At 37.4% G+C, this 27,533-nt stretch overlaps 2 protein-coding genes across 3 annotated transcripts; one reads left to right on the forward strand and one right to left on the reverse strand.

Annotated features, from left to right (window-relative positions):
- Positions 1 to 361: 361 nt before the first annotated feature.
- On the forward strand, positions 362 to 19,738 carry sema3ga (sema domain, immunoglobulin domain (Ig), short basic domain, secreted, (semaphorin) 3Ga). The gene is made up of 18 exons (XM_079637244.1): positions 362 to 896; positions 4,181 to 4,309; positions 11,568 to 11,728; positions 11,865 to 11,927; positions 12,044 to 12,163; positions 12,248 to 12,341; positions 13,638 to 13,757; positions 13,894 to 14,039; positions 14,144 to 14,258; positions 14,428 to 14,497; positions 15,007 to 15,151; positions 15,343 to 15,565; positions 15,760 to 15,848; positions 15,974 to 16,015; positions 16,180 to 16,337; positions 16,493 to 16,560; positions 16,681 to 16,808; positions 17,875 to 19,738. The coding sequence occupies exons 2-18, from the start codon at positions 4,192 to 4,194 to the stop codon at positions 18,259 to 18,261; spliced, it is 2,247 nt and encodes a 748-aa protein (XP_079493370.1). The 5' UTR covers positions 362 to 896; positions 4,181 to 4,191; the 3' UTR covers positions 18,262 to 19,738.
- wasa (WASP actin nucleation promoting factor a) lies at positions 19,729 to 27,041 on the reverse strand. 2 transcript variants are annotated; one of them, XM_079637246.1, is made up of 11 exons: positions 26,524 to 27,041; positions 25,073 to 25,213; positions 24,772 to 24,858; positions 23,601 to 23,697; positions 23,422 to 23,454; positions 23,308 to 23,343; positions 22,784 to 22,952; positions 22,523 to 22,701; positions 21,313 to 22,232; positions 20,797 to 20,905; positions 19,729 to 20,611 (listed from the first exon to the last, which is right to left on the reverse strand). In XM_079637246.1, the coding sequence occupies exons 1-11, from the start codon at positions 26,626 to 26,628 to the stop codon at positions 20,559 to 20,561; spliced, it is 1,929 nt and encodes a 642-aa protein (XP_079493372.1). In that variant the 5' UTR covers positions 26,629 to 27,041; the 3' UTR covers positions 19,729 to 20,558. The 2 variants fall into 2 exon arrangements, with proteins under 2 accessions (XP_079493372.1, XP_079493371.1); XM_079637245.1 differs by having other exon boundaries at positions 19,730 to 20,611; positions 26,485 to 26,771.
- Between the last annotated feature and the right edge of the window lie 492 nt (positions 27,042 to 27,533).

Raw genomic sequence — 27,533 nt, forward strand, 5'->3', positions numbered from 1 at the left:
TTTTTATTGACTTTTTGAAGCCTCAAAGTGGTAGTTGCGGTGCTGTCAATGGAGGGACAGAAAGCTCTCAGATTTAATCAAAAAGATAATATTTGTGTTCTGAAATGAAGGAAAGACTACAGGTTTAGAATGACATGAGGGTAAGTAAATGATGACAGAATTTTCATTTGTGGGTGATTAATTATCCCTTGGGTGTGAGCCAATACAGAAAGTAATCTACTATTAGCTGGAATAAAAAAATCCCTTGCCATCATTAGGCAAATATTACGTTTAATATTTAAGTTTTTAAATAGCCTAATGTTCAAATAAACTGTTGTATACGATCTGCATTGATATGTCCCTCGTGTTTCCCTGCCCTTGGTTCGCTGGGAGCAGTGCTGAGGGGGCTGGACCGTGACACTTCACCGGCCGAATAAACCAAACACCTGCCACCGCGCACACTTTCAACACTAGACCGACGAGCAGCGTGCGTGGAGCTTACGTGACAAGACGACGAACACATCTTCTGCTTTGTATTCAAGCTGGCAAACGCTGTAGATACTGTCACGAAAAAGCAAAAAAAAAAAAAAAACATCTGGGCTTTAGTTGCCTTTATCTCCTCTTCTGTCCAGATAACAGCTAGAAGTATCCTGAGGAATTGCGTGCACAAACTGCAACTTTTACCTCCGTTTTTCGGACTCACTGACACGCCCCAAAAGTGGGAATTCAAAAAGCTAGAGCTATACAAGCTCTTATGATTTAATGAGAAGGTTTTGGACGAGTTTCAGAGTTTAAGGCACGAGCTGTGCACACAGAGACTGTAAGGAATGTAACGATAACATCTCACCTGATCTTCAAGACACCAAATAGGCTACACGGAGCAACAGACCGACTGAGCCACGAGACCAGCGAATCAGGTGAATACTCTACTTCTCATATTTAAACTTCACAGTCAGAGCTGCTTTTGCCCCGGAATTCGCTGGAAAGAATGGGAATATTAAATAGTTTTTGTCATTGGTTGTCAAATACGTCAGTTGCTAATTAGTGCGAACATGCCGAATTTTCATCATCAATTGTTACCATTTTTACAGTAATTTATAATGTCGTTACCATGATTCGATTTTAACATACTGCAATTGGCTACTACTTTTAAATCCATTTAAAGCAGTGTTATAGATAAACTACATAGTAAGGAAATATAATCAGACACGTTTGCCAAAATAATATATATGAATGATTTATCAGGGGGGTTGAGGATTAGAATCAGGTTATTATGACCCCCTTTGGTAATTAAAATATCAGGCTATACGCACATGTTCCAGAGGTTTTTTTTGTGTGTGTGTGAGTTTAGTCATATGGCATATACAAGCTTGGCCATGATTATTTCAATATTACATGAACAGTTTTAATTAAAGGAACCCAAATATCCCTTGAACATAAGTTCATATAGAACAAATATATATATTTTGCAGATACTTTTTTTTATAGAGATAATCAGTTAACAATTCATGATATCATAATTGTAAAAGTTTCCGATGCATGGATATAAAGCTGATATTTGAAAACCTGCAATTAACATTACAGAGCAAAATTATTTGTCATGCACACTAAAACTAAACCTATCAAATCTGATAATTGTCAAATAATATATGACAACTGTTTAATAGTTTTGCATCCCAACATCTGACAACACCCTACAATTTTTATGTATTTTATACATAATACTCTTTTTGTATGTACCTCAAGTTATATATTTAAATGTTAAGAAAGAGAGATACAGCAGTCTGACATTTTGTCATTCACAAAAAAAAGGGGCAAAAACGGACACGTTGGAGTTGGATTTAATGGACGTCATAGATTGCGCTTGTGCATCCATAATTCATATTCTGGCCATTCCGGCAGAGAACGACTGATACATAATTCATGCTAACAAGAAAGTATAACAGTTTACACCTGTGAAGTTCCACTGAAAATTTAAAACAGCAAATATCCCACTTAACGGTTTACTTGAGAGATTTAGTCATCTATCTATCTATCTATCTATCTATCTATCTATCTATCTATCTATCTATCTATCTATCTATCTATCTATCTATCTATCTATCTATCTATCTATCTATCTATCTATCTATAGTTTGTTTAGCTGTGTGTGTGTGTGTGTGTGTGTGTGTGTGTGCGCTTCCTACCTCTTTCACCTCAAACCAGTGCCAGAACCAACATGTAAGAACACCTGAGTGACTGATGCTGAATATATGAAGGAGAGGAGACATAAAACAAATCTGATCTTGCACGGTGTGAGTTTCATCAAGAGCCAGTGAAACATAGTAAAACATCAGAGGATTTTTGAAATCAGGTTCAAAAGTAAGGACGCTTTGAGCTGGAAAAGATGATATCAATTATTTGTTGGTTTTTGTAACCCCTCACGGCACGGGTGCACCCGAGACCACAAATGTGCGTTTGAAGCTTTCAGACCAATGATTCTTTGCTCTTGTCTAATGCTAACACAGCAACTATGATCCCAATCTGATGTCTACAGAGCCATGATACACATCTACATGAACTTACAGAGAGATGACTATCTTCACAGCCTTTTTTTTTTACTATCCTCTCTCATTTACCAACTTTTCTGTGTAGTCTACGGTTCTCTCTCACTCTCTCTGTCATCGTGCAGTTTCGACATGTAGTACATTCCTGGACAAGCCCCTAGACGCACTTTGAATGTGAATTTGAACCAGTGACAGCTGGCAGAGCCTGGACCGGTGTTTGTGTTTGTTTGTGCACGTGTGAGTTTGTGGAAAAGGATTAAGCGAGTTGCCTAGTGTCAAAACTTTTGCCTCGAAAATGTACTTTTGGCAAATCTGAAGCTGAAATCAAAGAGCTGAGGGCACATCTGTGGTGTGCAGTAATTACAAGTGCTAATAAAAATATGTAAGTTGACATAGCTGATTTAATCATGCATCTCCGATGAAGAGAACACATGGACAGGCAAATCCCAAGTATGCGAGCGCCTGGTGTGCTGACATCACCCCCATACATCACCGGCCAGCTGATGATGTCATAAACAGGAGCCCAGGATCAGTACCTGATGGAAACTGATCTAAAAGAGGCAGCAGTTGCAGCCCCTGGACTCCAGCGAGATCTTCCAAGTTATAACAATGAGCAGCGTGACGGGCTTTGCTGCAGCTCGGACTGATTTGCTACCTCCAGCTTGGCATCATAAGCTCTTTTTCACAAGCAGTGATTTTTGGGTCAATGATGGGCACATTTTAGTTTTTTTGGGTGATCTATTAATTTATTCTGAAGTACATCAAATATGTAATTCATACAGAATTACACATTTTTTTGTTTTGTTTTTTGGAAGAGCATGTTAAAAATGTAAGGTTGACAACTGATATAATGAAAAAAAAGCTCATTAAAAGAAAACCTTTAATAATTAAACTTGAGCTCATTCGTATCTTATCTTTACGTAAAGTACATGTACTTACTTTTCCATAGAAACTGAAACGTACAGTATTGACGTATTGACACCACTAAAGGTAAATGATTTATGTCTGAACAACTTTACAGAGACAAATGTGTACAAATCCTTATGAAATCGTGATTCTATTGTATTCAGTTGTCATATCAATAAAATTATGTTTTCAGTCGCGTTTATTTACCAGTTTACTATTTTAAATGAAATGATAACATTTCGCTCTGTTCTGTGACTTCTGCTGCAAACTCCAACAATCAACTTAGCTCACAATGCTTTTGAAAAACTGCCCTGCGCAGTTGCACCGGGTGGATAAAGTTGATTAACGGCACCTGTTTTTCCTAAAATAAAACTGACACCATGTATCATAAATGCTGACCCTCTAATGCAGGCCTGAAACCTTTGTCTTTCCATGGAGTTGAGTGGAGGAAGGTGTGACAGGCTGGGATTTGTCTGTGTTAAAACTCCAGGCTAAATTTACAACAGTGTAGTACATGTTTGCTTTCTGTTCCTTCTGTTGTCTGTCTAAATCGAACTGTCTCCGTCTCTCTTCCTCGTCTTCATCCTCTCACTTATTTCCAAGCTATTTTTTTCCCTCCTCTCGTCCGTCTTCCTTTGTCATTTCAGCCTCTTCATTTGTCGAAATCACTGATAAATTTAGCCTGTCTTGTGCTTTTCTTTCTATGTCCACCTTGTTTTATTTTCTTTCTTTTGTGTGGGTTTGTATAGGTTGCCTGCAAATGGGTCTAACTATGAGAGTTATGGAAACAAGACTCCTCCTGTCGCTGTGGGCTTTGTTTGTGTTTGAAGTGGCCTGCACACATCGCTCTGCTCCCAGAGTGCACCTGGCTTTTAAAGGTGAGCGCAAACCTTATTCATTACCTGTCTGTGCATACTCAGCCTCTCTCTTTCTCTTTTACACACACACACACACACACACACACACACACACACACACACACACACACACACACACACACACACACACACACACACACACACACACACACACACACACACACACTTAGTCTAAATGAAGACATACTAGACTCCTATTGTTGTTATATACAGTATGCTATATAGACTAACCATAACCCACACCCTACCTCTTGAAGAAACATTAAATTGTGTCCCACATGACATACTATGCACTTAAACTACGCACTATGTACTTTACCGTGGCGTGTAGTGATTTAGATGACAAGTTTGATAGTCCCTCCCCCTCAGCTACGTAATTAAAGCTGCGACAGTTGAAATGTGTCTCATTTCAAAGGCTGTGCCCTCTGGAGGTCACATTTGTCGCTTGCATACGTCACCGAGGATGTCTCATTTCAGAAAAGTAACCATTATAAAATTGACCGTTATTCCTTGTGAATCAGAAATTGTTGTAATGTCTTTATGCTTTGGATTGTAATGGTTACTTTTCTGAAGTGAAGCAGCCGCGCGTCCGACAAATGCGAACTCCGGAGGGTGCAGTCTTCGAAATGAGACAGTGTTTTTTGGGGGTTGGGGTAAATAAGTGCATCATCTGGGTATTTGAAGAGCACATCTTATTGTTGCATTTTTTTGGACTATTTATAATACAAAACAACATAGGATAGTATGCAGAAGTATGCGAATTAGGACGCACCTTTAAAAAAGAAAGAAAAGTGTTTTATGTATTAGTCATGTATCCAGTTGAGGATGTACGTAGGACGTTTTTGTCCGATTTAGCTAATCACACACACACACACACACACACACACACACACACACACACACACACACACACACACACACACACACACACACACACACACACACACACACACACACACACACACACACATAAACGTGTTTTGATAGTTTCCTTTCCAGTTCTTGGCTGAAAACAAATGGTGGATGTTGTCAGCACGGTTGAGGTGGGGTACATGTGTCATCAGAGCATATTCCAGAGAACCACCGATTCCTCTATATTGTTTATTGTTTAATTCAAGAACTCATAGTAATATTTGTCATTTCCTAGATTTCAAACATTAGCTTTGATATCATTCAGTATTTGTCATTACAGTCAGATACAAAAATAATGTGTCTTGTAATTTCAAATATTTATTATAGTCAAGTCAAGTCATCTTTATTTATATATAGTGCTTTTTACAATATCAAGTATTGTATCAAATCAGCTTTATAGTGATAACATCAAAATAATACAACAAAGTTTTTTTCTAGAAGAAAATTGCGTCATCGTCCACCTTAAGTAAGGTAGATCAATAATATTGTTGAATATTAAATGTCCCCAACTAAGCAAGCCAAAAGCCAAGGCAACAGTGTTAAGGTAGCTAAATAGATAAGATTTATAGCTGTCAATTCTTTGGTTAAGAATGAATTAAGCCTACAGAATGGTTTCAAAAGGATGTTTTATATAGTATATATTACATGCAGTAGTCATGTGTAAGCATTTTTTATTAAAAATAACAGTGAAATCACAGTGTTTATAGAAAATAGGGAAACCTTATAAATGTACAAGACTTTAAAAGTACATATTACTTTCTTTACATAAATATACTTTAACATACATTTATATTTCTATTTGATTTAAGTTTAATATATATTTAATTAGGGGGGGGGGGGTAATTAATCAATTTAGGGGTCATAATTCACAAGTCATTGTTTTTATATAGAGAAAATAAAATTACATTTGTGTTAAGAACATTCTAGTGATCATCCCTTATTAATTTCATTATATGAAATGGATATGTTGATATTATAAAATCTAATGGCAGGTATAGATGTCTCAAGAAACCAGTGCTGTAACTCCTTATGTAAGGTTTGGAGTTACTTTTACATCTGTTAATCTTTTCATTGTTTGCTATTCTCATTTCTTTCTTTTGGGTCTTTTAGTATCTTTCTCTTTAAGGAGAATCTGACACAAATGCCTTGTTGTGGAGAAGTTATTATGAGGGATATTCCCACAGACTCTTTCCCACCATCCTCATCTGATAATTGTACGTCTTCAAAAGCGTATACAGTATAAGGTCAAAAACAAAGTCATTTTGAAGAATTATAGTCATTGTCAGCTGTCAAGCTAACTGTCACCCCTGTTCTTGACGAACACATACACATTCATGCACACGCATTAGTACAACTAATACATACATGTATCCACATGTAACACAGCCCCTCTAATTCAAATTTGGGAGCAGGTTGAAATATGGGCTGCTTAACACGCATGCCTGATGTAAACAGGAATTAAAAGTGTGAATCACTTAAGAGGAATCTTTCATATAATGTTTCTTCTGAATAAGCTGAATGTGGAGAGGCGAATACCACTGTGCCACATAATTACCCCAAAGATGATAGAGCGGCTCGTCTCTCATGTATGTGGGATTATAACCCTGCGCATGATTGTTTGGAAAGCACTCTGAGATTAAAAACAGCGGTGAACATCAAAATACAGCAACCCACCAGAATATAAGCACAAATTCGGATTTGTCTGTGTTGTACCAGCCGGACTGTAAACAACTTGTTCCAAAAGCCACATTTTCCCTAAGTCATTCTATTTTAGTTTCCCTTTTCTGTGGGGCCTCATTCTTCGCTATGGTACAATAACTATGACCTACATAAAAAGCTGACTTGACTCAAGTTAGCACTCAGAGCTACCATTGTTGGCCTTTCTTTGAATATTCTAAAGTTGTTTTTAGGTCATTTGGCAATTTTGAACAAGAATATTTCTGGAATAATTTTCCTCAGAAAACTTGCTCTGTGTAAACTCAAAGAACTGTGTCGAGGCCTGTTTACATTCTACTTGGACTCGAGCTCTAGTGAACCTTCTAGAATTTACAAATGTTTTATTTCAAACTTCTCATCTCATTTTCATCTCATCTCATTTTATTCTTTGTAAGGAACAACATATTGGCACCATATTTGTTAATTGGTTAACCAATTAGTTTTTTTAATCATTTATTTAAATAATATAATTTGTTGGCATCAGTCGATATTAAACACCAATTCAATATTTTATATTTAGATGACCTATCATCCAACACTCAAAGTTAATCTTTAAAAACACCCCAAATGTAATAACACTGTTAAATGTAGCCTAATCTTTACCAAATCTCAGAATACATTTTTACATGTATTCTTTTTATCCATTTATTCATTTATTTTCTACTTGTACTAAAACAATCGGTTTTAGTATTTTATTTTTTAAATTTAGACAATGGTTATTTATTGGTTATTAACTTGAATTTTATTATTGTTGCATTCCTCGTTTTGTCACAGGAAAACATGAGGTGGGACGTGAAATGGTCTGATGATGGTTATGGACAACTGACAATAAGAAAACCTTCATTGCCTCATAACCAGTAAATAGAGGTTCTTCTATTTTATAGTGAATCTATGCCTCAATTCTTAGTGACCCTTGAGATTTTGAGAATTCAATTGACCTTCCTGTTCTTCACAAACAATCTAATCAAGATGTGGGTTAAAAGTGCCTTGAAGGAAATTCATAAGGATGTTAACAGGATTCGTGAAAAAAGAAAAGCTGTTTCAGATATCAATCACCTCATGTTTCATATTTCCAATTGCCCCGGGCTCATATTCCTCCTGCCTGTGCCCTGATGAAACCTAATTGAAGAGATGACCGGGCTGAATTATACGCCCTCAGTAATTTGGATCTAGCTAGTTATTGTTAGCTTGGTCTTGTCTTTCATCACCCGTCCCTGTAATTCCACTGAGACTCTTTGGCTCTGATCCAGTCCGTTTGTGCTCATACATTTTCCTCATTTGCCATGTATTTTGCTCCCGCCAGGAAAGATCCCCCTTCCACTATTAAACCCCCTCTCTCTCGCCCTCGACTCCACCCTCTCCTTCACATCCAGGATAGCTGGGCGGAAAAATGCACTTGTCTCATTGGCCTCTCTATTTTCTGCTGTTATCTGAGATGGATTGTTCATTGTTTGCCAGCGGGATGGTCTTTGTTTCGGAGGCGCCTGCAGATGAGGGAAGGTCTTTGTGTAATTCTAGAAAGTGTACCCAATTAGAGACTATGAGAAACTGGCAGAAAGAGTGAAAGAGGAACGTGATATTCTACAATGTCCCTAGTGCGTCCAGTGTGTAACCTTACCTTATGATTATGCATTTTACTACGGCTGTCAATCAATTTAATAATTTATTCCTATTATGATACGCTGGTTAAATAATTAATTATTGAAAATGACTTATAATTATTATAATTTAAAGATATTATACTATTGTGTGCTGAGTAACTAACTTTGAAATATTATTTTAATATAAAATAATAATATACCGTAATATATTGTATAAACATTTATACAAATATTAAAAATATATATATTTACATATATTGATAGATATTTTAATAATTTAATTTGTTCATAATTTTAATAAAATATTTTAAGTTATAATAAGTTTTTATCTCATAAAATGTTTAATTTGTATTATGTTTAGTTATATTTTGAGACTGACATCTATTTGGAAGTACACCAGAGAGTCCCTGTATTGAGTCCCTGTTGAATTCTTCTCACAACAAAGACTTCCTGCAGGATGTTGTATCACCAGACTTGACGTGCCTCACCTTTGTACCAGCGTCTTTCACCCGTGATTGTTATGAACCCTGTGCTGTGTCCACTTTGGTCCACTGCAGGTTTGGCAGTGGTGGCGTGTCCGGTGTTCTTTCCTGACGGTAAAGGGAACAGGATTGTACACACACTCTTTCCCTTTTGCCCACCCAGTTCCGTGTCCAACAGATATCCGATCATTAGCGGTTATTTTAGCACCCTCTCCAGAGCATCCTGTAAACACACACTCACAGAGACACACTTAAACATACAGTATATTTACTTTTACAACATTAAAGTCGCCATCAAAATTCCCACATTTCCTGTGCCTAAACATTTCCGTGGGTGTATAAACATCCGTATGGATGATCGTCCAAAGGAAGGATGACAAAACTCAATGTCAAATTGGTTCCCCTTTTGTAATTTCAAGTTTTGGTTTGTGCCAGTTAAAGGCAGCCTTACACTGCAATGTAAGTGAGTATCTATTAAAGGAACATGCCGACTTTTTGGGACTTTAGCTTATTCACCGTATCCCCCAGAGTTAGATAAGTCCATACATACCCTTTTCATCTCCGTGCGTGCCGTAACTCTGTCTGACGCATCCACCGCTAGCCTAGCTCAGCACAAAGACTGGAGGTAAACGGCTCCAGCTAGCATACTGCTCCCAATAAGTGACAAAATAGCGGCAACATTTTCCTATTTCCCGTTTACCTCCAGTCTTTGTGCTGAGCTAGGCTAGCGGTGGATGCGTCAGACAGAGTTACGGCACGCACGGAGATGAAAAGGGTATGAATGGACTTATCTAACTCTGGGGGATAGGGTGAATAAGCTACAGTAAAGTCCCAAAAAGTCGGCGTGTTCCTTTAAGCTCCATTCGAACGCTCAGAACATTTACAGGCATTGTGACCCAGTAGGTCAGTGCTTAAAATATTCAGCCCTTAAAAGCTCATCAGACACACTTTTTAACCCACTCTTGCATTCGTTTCGATTTGATAATACACAAAGAAAGTGTTGCATTGACTGATCTACAGAAAGATGCCTGAGCCTGAGAAAATGTTGCTTTAAAACTTGCTCTGTAAGGTGAGAAAACACATCTCTCAGGAATAACATATTTGATATTTCATTATGTTTTTGTTGAACCATGATACATTTTGTGAGGATTATTTGATGAATAGAAAGGCCAAAAGAACATATTTGACTTAAAATGGAAATATTTCAATTTCAATGTCAATTTGATGCATTTTTGCTGAATAGAATGAATTTCATAAAATAAAATAAAAACTTAGACCCCCAAACTTTTGAATGGTAGTGTATTGCATAACAGTTTGGTGTAACAGGAAGTTCATGATGTGGATGAATCTAGTAAGGATTAGATGTATAATTAGTCATCTATGAATGTAGCTTGCGAAAGAGCTACAGGACTTCATCCTCAAAGGAGAGTATGTGTGTGTGTGCGCGTGTGTGGGTGTGTGTGTGCACGTGTGTGTGTACGTGTGACTGTGACTGTGTGTGTGTGTCAGATTGATCCCGCTTAGGGGAACAAATAGAAAATAACAGTTTGTTTTAAATCTGTTTCTATTCATCCTGAGTGAGGAGAGTAAGGAATTTATGCCAAAAGATTTTTCCAAAACTGAAATTCTATTATTAGATGCTGACGTCTCTTTCAGGCCTGAAATCATCTAATCATAATTCATAACCGACACAAGTCTACGCAGTTAAACATTCACACAACATTACTTGCAATTCTTGCATCAGAGTCTGGCGTTCTTTTCAAGTCCTGTGACAGCCTGCAAGAATGTCTGAGTAAACGGTTCATTTTTTCATCACTTTCTTCATTTTAATCTTTGCCTTTGAGACTGAATACTTTGCCCTCATGTGGAAGTGTTTTAATATTTGCTGGCACTCAGGAAATGTTTCTGGAACTGTGTTAAGTGCAGTTTACTCCCAAGAGTCACCAACTTCTCGGCTCTTGCTTCCACCTCCAAGAAGAGCTCGCTGAAGAGGGGCGGCCCAGAACACTGCTACTACAAGATTTTTATTTTAACGATTTCATCTGGAAAAAGGAAATGCCCACAGAACTGTGTTTAGTGAGAGCGTGTGGATTTCAGATAGCAGATGCATGAAGAGAGAGTTAAGAGCACCCCCTATAGATGAAACACTATTATAGTAGTTCATTTATTGAGCAGTTTCTCACCCTTTCTGTCTATACCTTTACCGGCACAAAAACACATTATTGACACCAAATCCAGACAGAAAAGTGTTCTAATTAAGCATAATCATTAATATTATTATTTAAGGGGCTATTATTACAGAGTCACTTTATGTACTTTCCTGAATCCTGAAAAAAATGTTCAACCATTTTCAAAATCAAAATGTTTCTTGAGCACCAAATCTGCATATTAGAATGACTGAACACTGGAGTAATGGCTGCTTAAACTTCTGGAATAAATTAGGCCTACATTTTAAAATATATTAAAATTTAAAAAAGTTAATTTTAAAAGTTATATAAACATAATTCATAATTTGATTTCCTATGCTTCTCTTTTGTCTTTCATCAGAATTGATGGACACTCGGACAGCAAGGCCTTTCGGTTTCTCCTTCAACACCAGTGACTACCGGATCTTGCACGTTGACCCAGACCAGGGGCGGTTGTACCTGGGCAGCCGCGAATATCTGGTTTCTCTGGACATGCAAAACATCAACAAAGAGCCTCTCATTGTAAGGGAGGATTCAAATTAATCAATTCCATTCACAACAAAATAACTAAAGCAATTGTCACCCGAACACTGACCCCAGAAGAATTGAAGTGTCAGTGAATTCTTGTCACAATGCTGTGGGTGTTTTATGTCTGTAGATCCACTGGCCAGCTCCAGCTCAGAGAAAGGGAGAGTGTCAGATGACTGGGAAAGGCAGGCATGTGAGTTTACATCAGTTATTTTAATCAAACCATCCTAGTAACTGAATCACTAAATGGAATGCGAGACTTGATCCGACCAATATCTATTTAACAGTTGTGTGTGTGTGTGTTTTCAGGGAGAATGTGCTAACTTTGTGCGTCTGATTGAGCCGTGGAACAGGACTCACCTGTACACCTGCGGCACAGGAGCTTATAAACCCATCTGCACTTTCATCAACAGAGGCTGGAGAGCTGAGGTACACACAGACATAAATACACTGTGTATACACACAATCTGCAGTGGCAAAAACCAAATGCTCTCGCTGCTCTGATGTCCACAGGACTACCTCTTCAGGCTAGTTCCTGGTTATGTGGACTCTGGGAAGGGAAAATGCTCTTACGATCCAAACCAGGAGAATGTCGCAGCCCTGATAAGTAAGACACGATTAATGAAGATGCTATATTACTTTTATATTTTACGTAATTGATCCTTCACTACGCACATTAATAGCCAATCCTACTGTAGCAACTGTTGTCATCTGTCATTTTGTCAAACAATCCTCAAAATAGCAGAACATAACAATCATAACATGACGTATCATTACATAACACAACATAATCATAACATAACACAATCATATAACATCATAAGATATCGTAACATACCAGAACATAATATAGCATAAAATAATTATAACATAACAGATTCATAGCATCAGAACTTAAAAGAATTGTAACATAACAGTGTAAAATAATCATAACATCAAAACAGAACAAAATCTTAACTTAACATTACAGAATCAATTACATTACCAAATCATAAGATATCTTAACATAACAAAATCAGAACATAGCATAGCATAGAAGTAGTAGTTGATGTTTATTTTGAACATGTAAAAACAAAAACAAAAATATATATACATATACATATATATACACATACATATATATATATATACACATACACATTTATAAAACAAAAAATATATATATACAGACATGCATACATATACAAACTTAAAATCAAAATAGCAGCTAAATAAGGTCATGTACTTCTCATCACAATCTTCCAAAATTATTGTAAGTAATTCAAAATCATAACATAATATATCATAACATAACCAAATCATAACAGCATCACAAAAACACAGAACATAACAGCACAAAAATCACAACATATAACATTACAAAATCATAAGATATATCAGAACAATATCAGAAAATGATATCAGAATCCACACTTATATTTACGTTTTAAATTTGCTTACATTGCTGATTCAGGTCATAATATATATATTTGACTGCGATAAGGTTTTGGCTTTGCAGTTACTACGTAATTTAACGATTTCTTTAAATAAATAAAATGCTTTGTGACATCAATTCAGTCAATCAATCATTCCCATGTATTTATAATGAATATTGTGGTATCCTTACTACAATACTTTATATTGGAGTGCAGTTCACATAATGGCCACAACATGACACCACAAATATAATAATTCAATATTATACATTTTAATTTACCATAAGCCATATTTTACTAAAAGCCATGCTGGTAAATATGGGAGTATCCAATCTGATGTTCAGCAAAGCATGAAAGATCAACAGAACTTATCAAAGGTTAAATATCCGGTCTAATGTGTAAACAGATCACCAAACTTCCCAAATCATCTGAAACATGAAGCTTTCACTTGCACTCATGAATTAATTTATCACCTCTCCTATCCCTAGATGGAAACCTGTATGCAGGAGTGCCGGTGGACTTCATGAGCAGTGATCCAGGCATCTTCAGGACCATGGGGAGCCGTCCAGCTGTGAGATCAGAGCAGTATGACTCTAGGTGGCTGAATGGTAAATAGCTCTGCTGTTCATATTTGAATTGGCAGATGTCATTTTAATTAGATTGACTATAAATATTTGCTCAGCTGTTTTAGTTTCCATTCAATATTTGGATGGATGTGACATGCACACTCTGTTTATTTCCTAGAACCTGTATTTGTTCACATGAAACAGATTCCTGACAGCTCAGAGAAAAACGACGACAAGCTCTATTTCTTCTTTCGTGAGAAGAGTCTGGACTCGGGGGGAGGAGCGAGCCCAAGTGTGTTGGCCAGAGTGGGCCGCGTGTGCCTGGTGAGCAATATCCTGCTTCACGTAACCAGAGACCACAGGTGCACAGGAAGCAGTTCACAGTTCAGTCAGTCAATAAACAGCTGTGTGTGTGTGTTTCATCACAGAATGATGAGGGCGGACAGAAGTCTCTCGTGAACAAATGGACGACTTTTCTGAAGGCCAGGCTGGTGTGCTCTGTGATGGGAGATGATGGGGTGGAAACCTTCTTTGATGAACTGAGTGAGTTTATTTACTAGTAGTTTTACCATTTTTGATGTAGTTTTAAGATGATTCTGCCATCTAGTGGTGTTAAATACACCAAGTATTTCAGATAAAGCAAATACTGTTGTATTTCCAGAGATGTCTGAGTATTGACACATTTTTGAAATGCTTTTCTCCTCCACTCCAGGGGATGTGTTTATCCAACCTGCCCAGGATGAACGAAACCCTGTGGTATATGGCGTCTTCTCAACTTCTGGGTACACACCTGCTTTTTCATTTATACATCTATACATCTTCTTCTATATATCTTGAGATCAACACATATGCTGCGTCCAAAATCGCATATTGTAGAATAAAATGTCTACATTTGGCTTGAAACTTCACGACCATTAAAAAAGTATGTTTTATATAGTATGAATGTGTGTATTGTGAATGAAATTTGGATGTACTGTACTACATCCGTCATGTTGTCATTGTCATGTGACCAACAGCGTCCGTTGCATCGCTTCACCTCCCTTCACAAATCCTCTCCTGTGACTTCATGGGATAGTAAAGTGTCCATCGAACGTGCACTTCTTTTTGCCTATTATATAGTACAGAATTAGGCATATTTGGAGCAGTGATAATGTCAAATAATAGTAATTTCTGACTTCTTTATAATCTTCTTTTTGTGTTTTAACCCCCCAATCTGGTTTCTTCCCCTTTGAGAATTGTTTGTTTCTGGATCTGTGATATTTTAGTCATCGGTCTTGTTTTTGTCTCTTAGCTCTGTGTTTAAAGGCTCAGCCGTGTGTGTCTACTCAATGGCTGATATCCGAAATGTCTTTAATGGCCCTTTCGCCCATAAACACGGACACAACTACCAATGGACTACATACACAGGGAAGATTCCCTATCCTCGTCCGGGAACGGTGAGTTTCAGTAAATTTTTCTCTCAAGCATCATGAAAATTTGGTTATTTTACCCAAATTTTTTGTTATATAGCATAATATGCTTTTGTGCTGCTTATCATCCATCTTACAGTGCCTATGATATTATTTATTGCTAAGGCTACATGGGTGTACATTTATCTGACTGACTCTCCATCTGTTTCTCGCATTAGTGTCCGGGTGGCACATTCACACCGGGTCTTCAGTCCACGAAAGAGTTCTCAGATGAAGCGGTTAACTTCATTCGTGCTCATCCTCTCATGTACCACCCTGTGTATCCCATTCACAAGCGCCCTCTGGTGGTGCGCTCTGGTGTAGACTATCGCTTTACTACGATCGCAGTGGACCAGGTGGATGCTGTGGATGGCCGATATGAGGTTCTCTTTCTGGGAACGGGTGAGACTGGCATCCTCTGATTTGCTGAAATTAGTCAAGTTTCTTGAATATGTAAAACTTGGGATAGTGTACAGCCTAGTTGTTAAAGTCGGCATGAGATACAAATTCACCCTATCAATTTTAGAAATGAAATGCAGGATGCAGATTCTGCTAAACAACATTGTGTAAACTATCACTTTTCTGTCACCCCACAGATCATGGTACGGTCCAAAAAGTTATAGTCCTACCCAAGGATCCCACCACAATGGAAGAGCTCACTTTAGAGGAGGTGGAAGTTTTCAGGGTAAATATATCATAATTTTAATGTTATATTAAAATATATAAATATATTTACACAATTAAATTACATTACAAAATAAAACATAAAAATATAATGAAGTATGCTTTTCTATTCCTTTTTATTAACAGACACCTGCTGCTGTCAAAACAATGCACATATCCGCCAAACGGGTAAGAGTAAAAAAAAAAAAGTGTAACAAATTATACAAAATTAAATGTAAAAAAAAGGATTTCTAAATATAATAGCCTTTTTAGGAGTATAATAAACTTTTTTTTTTTTTTACAGAAATCAGTAGTATGGCATTAAAATATTTTCCTTTTTTTTTTTTTTTCAGCAACAGCTGTACGTATCTTCCGAGGCGGGTCTTACCCAGATGTCTTTGCACCGCTGTGGAGTGTATGGAAAGGCCTGTTCGGACTGCTGTCTGGCCAGAGACCCGTACTGTGCCTGGGATGGAGATAACTGCTCTGCTTTTACACAAGCCACCAAAAGGTCAGAGAATCTTTGAAATTGCACTTACTAAACTTCTCTCCTCGCAACTGAATCATGACGAGAAGATTATCAAAACATTCTATAAGGGGCTCATGTGAGTTCCATTTCATAGGACAGTAAATTGATGTGGAGTTTAATTGTATCATTTCATTCAGGAGGAGCAGAAGGCAGGACGTTAAACACGGTGACCCTTTGCGTCAGTGCCGGGGCTACAATGCCAAAGGTAACAAAAACACACAGTTCATCAACAAATATCAGCCTGCAGGATTATAATGTGGTCAGTCTGATGTATTTGTCAATTAGGACACAGCATATGACTTTAATCTTTTGCTGTGTCTACTAGTGGAGAGGAGACTGAAGGAGAAAGTTCAGTTCGGGGTGGAGGGTAGCAGCACATTTCTGGAGTGCGTGCCGCGCTCTCCCCAGGCCACTATCAAATGGCTCTACCAGAAGGAGGGAAGACGAAAAGTGGTAAGATTTCATGCTTTCATACTTTATTTCAAACCACCAGTCACTAACCAGCCAAAGAAAACATTTATTATATATTAACATTTTAATTTTGTTGGTTAATATACAATACTGTTCAAAAGTTTGGGGTCAGTAAGAAATTAATACTTTTATTTATCAAGGATGCATTAAATTGATCACAAGTGACCGTAAAGATATTTTGTTTTCAAAAAAATGCTCTACTATTGAAATTTCTTTTCAAAGAATCCTGAAAAAATGTCTCAGTTTCCACAAAAATAATACTTACACTATTATATTCACTATTTATTATATTTAAATTATAAACAAAATTGGAATGTTGCATAAAACATTTGTGAGTAAAGGTGAGTAAAGATAACAAAATACTGGGAAATTGGCACAATATATCTATAATAAAAATGGATGTTGCTGCAATCGAGCATATTCATTTTCAAAAAATGAAATTTTTTCATACATCATAAATGACGAAACCCAATAACCACTGTCATGTCATCTTGCCTGATGTTTGTGAACGCTATCAAGTCAATCAAATGATTCAAATCAGCCCACATTTGAGATGCTGTGCAATGATACTGACACTGGTTAGTCCAGTTATCCAATCACATCCACTTGTTGAGGCAAAGTTTTTTGTTGTGCATCAAGGGATTTAATTGGTAAATGTGTTTCCATCGTTGTTTACTCGCATGCCAACTTATCAGATAAATAATGTATCCGTAATGTACGTTTTTAATGCACATTTTTTAAATGTATGCGCATCTTGGCACTTCCATCCAGCGCTTTTTTATTTATTGCGATATCCCAAAATACGCAAAAAAATAAAAATAAGAAATGTCTCTTGAGCACCAAAGCAGCATAAAATAGAAAAGTTATTTCTATAACAACTATTTCATAATATTACTGCTTTTACTGTATTTTTAAATCAAATAAATGCAGCCTTGCTGAGCATGAAAGACTTAAAAAACATTTTAAAAAATCTTGCCAACCTCAAACTTTTAAACAGTAGTGTGTATAGTCCGATTATAACTGCACATTGCTCTGATTATGTTTGCAGCTAAATCGGGACGGGGAAGTTCTTAAGACTCCTCAGGGGGTCCTTCTGAAAACTCTCACCAAAGCAGATGCAGGCCAATACCATTGCCTGGCCACAGAAAACAACTTCAAACACACGCTGGCTCGTGTCTATTTACGTATCCTGGACCGGGACATCGCTGTAGCCCTCACCACCCCCGATGAGGAGGAAGAGGCTTCGAGGAGCCATCACAAAGACCTTCAACAGGACCCTGCACGTCCTACCCCAGCACTCCTGCTGGAGCCTGAAATGCGTCTCATTCAGCAGTACTGCCAGTCCTACTGGGAGCAGCTGACGTCCTCCCAGGCTGACCTCCCTAAACGCGCCAACCGCAGACACACAGAAGCACTGAAGGCTAGTGGGGAGTGAGGAGGAGAGGGAAAGACAGTCACCTGTTCGTCACCTTGTTCCGAGCAGTTTATGGACTTGCATAGGTTAGTTCATGTGCAGTGCCACCTAAAAGTATTTGGACACTTTTGGACCGTTTGGACATGTTTTACAGTGTTTAAAAGGAATCGGAATTTGCGACACTTAAAAACGGAAAATGTATTAATTTAACATGTTCCTAAATAGGATAATTTATGAACAGTGGGCCCAAAAAGTATTTGGACACTATTGGACAATTAAAAAATATCCAATTTTTTACAATATTCAAAAGTAATTATTTTTTTTGGACACTTGAAAATGAATAAATCTTTACAATGTTCAAAATTTGTGAACTGTGGCTCCATATATTTGGAAATTACTTTTTAAAAATGATAAAAATGTATTTTGGAAATACATTTTTATAGTGTTCAAAATTCAAGTTAAAAAATATTTATATATGAAAGTCTGTGCCTGTTGTTTTGAAATTTGCCACACGGCTTAATATTTTGTTATCTAATGCAATCGCATTCACTCTCAAAAATGAAGTGTCTAAATTCTTTTTAGAGTCACTGTATGTAATCCTACATTCATTCACTGACCAAAGTTAAAGTACCTGACCTGTCTGTTGTACTGAGATTGTAGTCGGTGTTGATTTAGGACTGCATTTCAGTATTATAAACAGGTGTACAATTTTACTAACCTCACAAATATGACCTTCAGGATGCTGTCATTATATACTGGCTTTAATTAAAGGAAAAAACCAACAACCAATAAACTGTAAAGCACATTTAAAGAGGATATTACCTCATAAACTTTGAAAACGTTCCACTATCTTGTAGTCAGAAAAACAAAGTTGCTTACAAACTCATTGTTAAATTACTCAATCAGTGGGCCAGTGCAATTTCTAATGTTCCACCCAGATTATGAAATTGTAAAAGTAATATATGTGTGTATGTATGTTTGATAGTAATATATGTATGGATTCCAATAACTGGGTTAATAATGGCACCAAACATCTGCAAGAACACTACTTGCCTTCATGTCTGTGTGACTGTGGCTGCTTCTCACTATTTGTAATATATATTTATTTGAAGTTGAATATTTTTTATTGGATGATACTTGTTGCTAGAAGATACTGAATAAGGGTGGAGGGCATTTTTGCATGATTGACCAATTCGATATGTTGTTATATTTATTTAAATGCATTCAAAATGACTGACTTGTTTAGGACATAACACTTCTATGCTGTGCATTTAGTTTCATGCTTTGTGTCTGGTTGAGAAATCACCATTCAAGCAAATACAAAAGGTCAAATAAGTTCACTCCGATAATATCTAACACTGGAAATATTTCACAATATTTGTGTGCTTTTTTAGTAGAATGGTAGAATAGTCCAGTTGTAAATTACAATGGTATGTCTTGCTCTTAGATGTTGATGTCTTGTAAGAAAAAAATAAAAAAGCAATAATTTGCAAGGCATAGATTCATTTTTTAATTCACATTTGAGTATATTTACATATAGCAAACACATTCAGTACTGATTAACATTAGATTATTGAAATGAACTCTTGCTGATTAATTAACACACTCAAAAAAATCTAATAGTACACTTTATTAACCATCTGTCATTCACGCACAATGCCTTCACAACTATACACAACAACATAGACCTTGCACGATTACATTTGAGTAAGAGATCAACTTTACATTTCACATTGACTTGTTCCGGTTTCTTTTCATCTTTTATAGCTCTGTTGTATAAAAAGAGACTGAGAACCCTTGAGCCTAGAGAGCGATCACTAGGTATGCATAATATATGTTTGTGTATATATAGGATATTTAATTGTGCATGCTTTATTTCTTTATTTTGTAAATTAAAGTTTACCTTTAATTATCTTTGTCATCAAACTCTCCCTAAAGGTAAAACTTTAAAAAGTAATATAATTTTAACAGCACTGTTAAATGTGATATCAATGCAAATCTCTAAATGAATATTAATTTTGTATACTGTATATTATAATGTTGTGATGCCTAAAATCACTTGTAACATTTTAAACGGGTGATTTCAGTCATCAGTGTTGTATTTTTATTTTATTTATGATTAATAGTATATCATTTTAATATCAGCCTTTTTTTTCTCCGGTTATCGACCTTAACATAAAAATAATTATCAGTTTAACTTGGCCAGAATTTAAATATCAGTGAATCCCTATTGAAAATGCATTGGATCAGTGTTTAACTTCAAAAACATGTAAAGCTGCCCAAGTACATCTATCGAAAATATTTCAATTACAACAGGATTAATCCCATTCTTCGTCATCATCCTCTTCATCATCAAAATCATCATCCTCATCTACAAAATATTAAAAAGTAGAAAATGTTAAAAGGCACAGCATACGTAAACAACGGAATCCAGCAGATCATCTTAATGTCTGAACATTATTATATACATAATATATTGTGTAAATATGAATATAAAAGTACTACTTTTTAACTTTCATAATTACAATATTAAATAAAACAATCTTGAGTGGTTACCAGATGAATGGATGGCTTTACTCCTCTTCTGCATCACCATCATGAGAGCTCCAACTATTCCCTCTCCTGAATCCAGTGAAGGTGAAGGGGGTTCTTGGTTTGCGGTCACCTGGACAAGATACATTAGTGTATATTGCTGGTATAGAGTGTTGAGCTTAAGGCATACATGCAAACATTAATAATAAAGAGAAGCTAACATAACGCATAACCGGAACCTTATCAGTGCTTAGATCTGAATTTTTAGCATCATTACTCCAGTCTTCAGTGTCACTTGATCCTTCAGAAATCGTTCTAATATGCTTATTACAAACTGTGACTGACAGATTTTTTTTCAGGATTATTTGATGAATATAAAGTTCAAAAGACAGCATTTATTTGAAATATATACTTTTGTGACATTATGTCTTTGCTATCACTTTTGAACAATTGAATGTGTCCTGGCTGAGGTATTCATTTCTTACAACAACAAAAAATCATACTAACCCCAAACTTTTGAACGGTTGTGTAGACACTCACCTTTTTGAGCTTCAACCCTGTTTGTATCTGGGATAGTAAGTCTCCTCTACCCCTTTCCCCACTGCTGGATGCTGGAGGTGGTGGACCAGTTGGAGGTGAGGAGTTGCTTTCAAAATTCATTGGAGGAGGAGCAGCAGCAGGAGGTGGAGGTGGCGGAGGCGGTCCACCTGCGCTGGGTTTGGCTCGAGGGGGTGGAGGGGCGAAGCCTGAGGAATTGCTTCTGGGAGGAAAGTTGGATTGAAAGGTATGAGGTGGAGGCCTAGAATCAGCAAAGTCTTCAGGTGGAGGTGGAGGAAATGATTCACAAGGTGGAGAACGGAAAGAATCAGACGGGGGAGGAGGTAGCGGCATTTCAGATTGGGGTGGAGGTGGCAAAAATCTATTGTCTCTTGGATGTGGGGGTAAGGGTGCGTTCCTCGTTCCTGGAGGTAGTGGTGGGGGAGCTGCCTCGGTAGGTGGGGGTGGCAGGAAGCTACCTCGCCTTTCGGACACTTGAGTTCCAGGTCTCTTTCCTGGAAAGGGGGCTAAAGACTCCCTACGTTCTCCTGGGAGTGGTGGCGGGGGCAAGCCTCCACTCCGACCTCCAGGTGCAGGCGGTAAGGGTGCGCTGCGGGCTCCTGGAGGATGAGGCAAGGGCCCAGTACGCCCACCGGCAGGAACAGGCGGCAGTGCCCCTAATGCTGCAGATCGGGCTGGCGAAGGACCACCGCGGCCCTCTATTGTTTGTGGTGATGGAACTGCTCTTGGAGGTGTGGGTGGAAGGGAACCTCGATGGGATGGTGGAGCAGAGGCTTGACCTGGGACAGGTGGTAGAGCCCCCATTCGACTTTGAGGTGGCGGCGGTGGCGCTGAGGAGAACCCGGATGGCACTTGGGGAAGAGAACCCCGATGTCCACTAGGAACAGGAGGGCACGTAGACTCTAAAAAAAATATTAAACAATACACTTAGAGCATGGGTGACCAATCCTGTTCCTGGAGATGTACCTTCCTGCAGAGATCAGTGCAAACCCTGCTCCAACAAACCTAATCATCACGTGTTCCTGAAGATCTTATTTAGCTGGTTCAGATGCATTTGATTAGGGTTGGAGCTGAACTTTGCAGGACGTTAGATTTCCAGGAACAGGATTGTGCGCCCCTGGCTTAGAGGCATAATATGAAACAAATCCAACATTTTAACTCGGTCAGCTGTTTGCATATCTCGATGACTTACCCTTCTCGTTCACAGCCTTTTTCACAGCCTCCATTCCACCTGAACGCTCAATGACATCATAGATGAGTTGAGAGGTTTCCGAATCATCCATGTCTGCTTCGCTGATCCCAGCGCAGGACAAAAGTTTCTTCAGGTCTGGGTCCAAATCGTTAGGACCCATGCCTAGGTGACTGACATGCCTAAAGTCATAACACAACGAAACATCAGCATCTCAACGGAAGCCATTTATCTTGGTTAAAGCAAGTCCACTTATTCACTCACGTGAATCCACTGGGTGCTCCAATATCACCCTTCAACAGTTTGGATCCTTTTTTCTTATTTTTCTTGTCTTTTTCTTTCTTTTCTTTCTTTGATTTGGAAGGGGCAATTTGGATCTGGACATTACTTGGTACCATTGGAGGCATGGCAGGAGACATAGGAGTAGCAGCGCCTGTGATTTAAGATGCAATTAAGTTGTGTACATTTCATGGAGTTTTACATCACTGAACGTCCAATGCCTCTGGTTAACTTGTGATGCAGAGAAAGGATGAGAATATTTGGTGGAAATGCATTCTGTTATTGGACATGATATTAGGTTTTTCTTCTTTTTTTACAATAACCATATAAACTTAACATAATTCAGTTAAAACAGCAACAGGAACTAGACAAGGTGCCTTGATTTCCAGTACAAAGCAAAAAAATTGTACAAGGCGTATTAAAAAGCACAACATTCTAAATACATCCAAATATTTTTAGTATCCCAATGGACAAGAAAACATTTGTGTAAAAAAATAAAAATAACTTACCATTTGGACGAGGAAGCAGTGGCAAAGTTCTACGATCTAAGAACATTAAAAAACATTTTTTGTTTGCACTTCATTCAAATAATATAGTGATTGTGGAGAATCAGAGATTCTTACCTTTAGCATCTGATCCTTTTCTCTGCTGTTTCTCTTTATGTTATAAAAGGAAACCATAAAAAATATTTTCAATGAAACGCTTTATTACATTGTCTTTATAACTCTGTGTATGTGTATGTTGAATTGGCAGAAAACATTTGAAACAAAATATTGTGCAAGAATGTATATATTTTTAATACCAAAGCGGTTATTTCTCTGGCTGATCTTCTCCTCCACTACAGCAAAGAAATTTTCAGCCTCCGTTACATCTGCAAAGTTTAACCCCACTTGACAGTCCTGGGGAGAGAAGTTTATATTTGAAATATCAAAGTCCATGACACAAACAAAATGCTAAGGAATGAGCCAGTTAAGTTAATCAAACAGAGTCAAATTACACTAACTGTAGCTTACACACTAACTGTGGCTGATTATAAGGAAGTAAAAAAACAAACAGAAAATAACTAAATATAACCAAGAAATGTTATTTTGTGTCTATATAGTTGCCTTAAAACATGTGGGTCAAATTGACCCACGAACATCACAAACATAATAGAAATTATGTGTGTATATCTCAAAACACATCAGCGTGTTCAAATTATTCATGCATTTTCTAAGTTCATAACCCTAAACGAGAAAAAATGTCAAGAAGAAAAAAAAAACAGGTTAACCGGTATTTCCGACAACTCAAAAATCAAAATGGGTCAAATTGACCCGCAAAAAACACACAGGGTTAAAGGTTCAAGTGCAAGGGATTATGGGTATTCCTCTACTCCAGATTCCTCCCAGCTACAATGCTTTTCCATTGGTCATGCTCAATAGCAGAGCAGAAGCAACGGTAAGAAGTTCAAAGTACTGTTTGGATGAACAGTACATAGATCCAAACAAATTCCACAGGGCTGAGCATCAGTGATCAAACTGAACATGCTCAACAGTTTATCAGTTCTACTTTACCACTTTAAGTTCTCACTATTTTAACTTTTAAGCTGCTCATAAAACATGACTCTATTTTTTACATCCTACATTAGATAGTTCAGTGAATGGTTAAAATAGAGACAAAATAAGTATTTTTTACAATGGTTAATTACCCAACCATCATCATGAATTCATCATACATGCAAATACTGTGTGCAACTTTATCTCCTTTTGCCAGTCTGAATGCATCGGCACGGCAGACAGTTTTGCGGTAGACAGTGCTATGAGGAAGTACTGGTAATACGCAAAATTTACTTTACAGGAAAGAGAAATAAAAACTTCCTCAACACTCACAAAAAAAAAATACCATTGCTATCTGATGCTGTGAAAACATGTTAAAAGCAATTGTAATAATGACAATGGCATGAACTGCTGTAAATAAAACGGGTAAATACTTACATCTCCAGGGAAAGTGTGAAAAAAAGGCCTGACTCTTTGGTACATTAGTTGGTTGTAGATTTCCTGTTCCCACAACAGCTTCCCTGCCTGAAGAGAATTAACAAGTCTGAGATGATCTTAGTTTTCTCCCAGACAAACACAGGCCACAAATGTTCAGAACTACCCATGGGGAAAAGTTTTATTTAATGTTTTATTTAATTTGATATTTTAAACAGTTTGTTGAGATTTGTTTTTGAGAAATGTATGATTTACTGTACTGTTAACACAACGTTTGCCAATAAGAGAGAAATGGTCTCAAAACCTTGAGGTCGAAGAGACGGATGAAAAAGGAGCGCTGTTGACTGTCCTTGACGAAACACACTACTCCAGATTGCTGAGGCGTCCAGCGGTTCGGCTCGCTCGGAACAGCCATAAGCAACTGCACAACCGCTGAGGACATAGACTGCAGACAAAACCAGAAAAAAGGTTGTATTTAGCATCACACTTTCATAAAAGCCTATAATTCTCACATGCATGATTGTTTGTGAATCACTTTCACTAATGAACACTGAGCAAACATACAGTAGCTTTTTTACAATTATTCTGTGACAGGAAATGTCCTTAAGCAACTTCCCCTGTCGTACGACTCGTACCCCTCTGAGTGATCACAGTTCAAGCTGCAGTGATGGCTAATTTCACACCTTTTCTTCCTTTAATCACAAAAGCTTTGACTGTGTGCAGTCAAGCAGCACCAAAAATACCCACAAAATGGCAGTTCCTGCGTTGACGGATCTACAACAGGTCTGTTAGAGGAAGGCTACAGTCTTTTGATAATGATTGTTCAACTTCATCATGGTTGCATACTCAGTGCATATGCATATTAGAGAAAAGCTTCTACATAAATGGTTGCCAACAACAGAACAACAGGCTGTCTTGAATGTGTCATAATGGAATGATCAGAGGAAGTAGAAATAAACAACCACATACAGAAGTGAGAAACAAGTGTTGATGTACTGGTTTACCTACAGCTTTCTTTGATGTACAGCATAGGCTACATGTGGCTGCAATTCTTTTTAAATAATTAAATTAAAATTATTTTTTTAAATGGGTAGTGAAATTACGGTAAAAATTTGAAGAAAATACAATCATTTGAAATGCGTCACGCAGGGAGTTCTGAAATTGTAATTTTACTGATATAACTTTAACAGTAGGCCTATGTTACTGTTACTGTATGTTGTCTGAATAGTGCAAATTTCACACTGTACCGGTTTACATTAAATGAGCTGTTTCACATTTTGCTACTGTTAAATTACACATTTTCACTGTATATTATGGTAACTTTTTTCCATTTCATTTTATTTATTTATTTGAGAGTAACACCATTAAGTGAAAAGTGACTCTTCGTTAAATTAAGTTACAAAATGTGTGATTTTTTCTTCTTCACATGGTATAAGTGATATTGAAAATGTTTCACTTCTTAATTCAGATAAATGAGGGGGAAAACACAGGAACAAAAAAGAGTTCAATCAATGACAGCTTCTCAAAAGGAGAAGCAAAAAATATGGTCAATATTTCTTGTCTACAGATATCACCATATCTTAATGCATACATTTTATCACACACATAAAGTACTTTAAAGCATTTAAATCAAACTTTTGGCCCACCGTTTGCACAGATGTGACTCAATTTCATCACGAAAAACACTTCATCCTCCCTCGAAAAGTGCAAATTTACCTTAGTTTTGGTCTTTGTACTGAAGGCCTCTGAACTTACCACACACCTCCTGCCCAGCAGATCCTCCAGCTTCTCATTCTCCTGTGGACTGAGCAGAGAGCAGCCCGCATTCTCCTGACCTTTCTCCTTCGGTGCTCGCCTCATGGCCTCATATGCTCATGGACCAAACCGTTAAAAAGTTACACTCGAAGCGAGAGAAAGAAAGAGACCCTGAGAGAGAACGAGAGATCTCCTCTGCACTACCGCTGACTAGTCTGAACAGCGAGCATTGAGTTTCTCTTCCTAGTTCTTACTCTCAGCAACAGCAGACAAAAGCTTTTTCACAGGAAATGGACAACCACACTTTTTTTCTTTTCTATTTTCATTCTCTCGCCTGCTTGTCGGCTTGACACACTGCTGTATGTTCATGTTGCTTTCAGATCAGAGCGGAAGACCTCTTAGAGTCAGATCATCAGAACATACATTACTGTCTACAGTGTACAACTACACTAAGATAACCTTCTGTTGGTTTCCATCTGTGCCTCTAATATCTGTCTGAATGTTACAAATGATGAAGGAAAGAAAACTAACAAAACAAATGGGATGAGGCATTACTAACTGTGGTTAAAAAAGAAGAAATGAAATAAAACAAAAAGTGAAATTAACATTATGGAAATGAGATGCAAGAGATCTTTTTGGCTTTACTTAACTTTTGACCAAAGTTCCTCACACAACCAAACTGTTCAGCTTTTTGTTTTGCAGTTGAGCTGGTTCGATTTTTTTTTTTCGAACTATAAACACTTTAATTAGCACACATTATTATTATTATTATACACACACACACACACACACACACACACACACACACACACACACACACACACACACACACACACACACACACACACACACACACACACACACACACACACACACACACACACACACACAGGAGCACCTCTCATTATGAGGACATTCCATATAGGCGTACTGGTTTTTTATACTGTGCAATATTCTACCCCCCTACACTAACCCCTATACCTACCCATCACAGAAAACTTCTGCTTTTT

This window comes from Phoxinus phoxinus, assembly GCF_949152265.1.
Source record: "Phoxinus phoxinus genome assembly, chromosome: 15".
Taxonomy (NCBI): Eukaryota; Metazoa; Chordata; class Actinopteri; order Cypriniformes; family Leuciscidae; genus Phoxinus; species Phoxinus phoxinus.

Excerpts from the sequence above, each read along its gene's own strand:
- wasa (XM_079637245.1), bottom strand. The coding sequence starts at position 26,628 with ATGAGGCGAGCACCGAAGGAGAAAGGTCAGGAGAATGCGGGCTGCTCT. Across the intron at positions 22,702-22,783 it reads GGAGCACCCAGTGGATTCAC|GCATGTCAGTCACCTAGGCA; the intron begins GTGAGTGAATAA and ends TTATGACTTTAG. Across the intron at positions 20,906-21,312 it reads CAGGGTTGAAGCTCAAAAAG|GTGACCGCAAACCAAGAACC; the intron begins GTGAGTGTCTAC and ends TATCTTGTCCAG.
- sema3ga (XM_079637244.1), top strand. The coding sequence starts at position 4,192 with ATGGGTCTAACTATGAGAGTTATGGAAACAAGACTCCTCCTGTCGCTG. Across the intron at positions 12,342-13,637 it reads GAATGTCGCAGCCCTGATAA|ATGGAAACCTGTATGCAGGA; the intron begins GTAAGACACGAT and ends TCCTATCCCTAG. Across the intron at positions 14,498-15,006 it reads GGCGTCTTCTCAACTTCTGG|CTCTGTGTTTAAAGGCTCAG; the intron begins GTACACACCTGC and ends TTTGTCTCTTAG.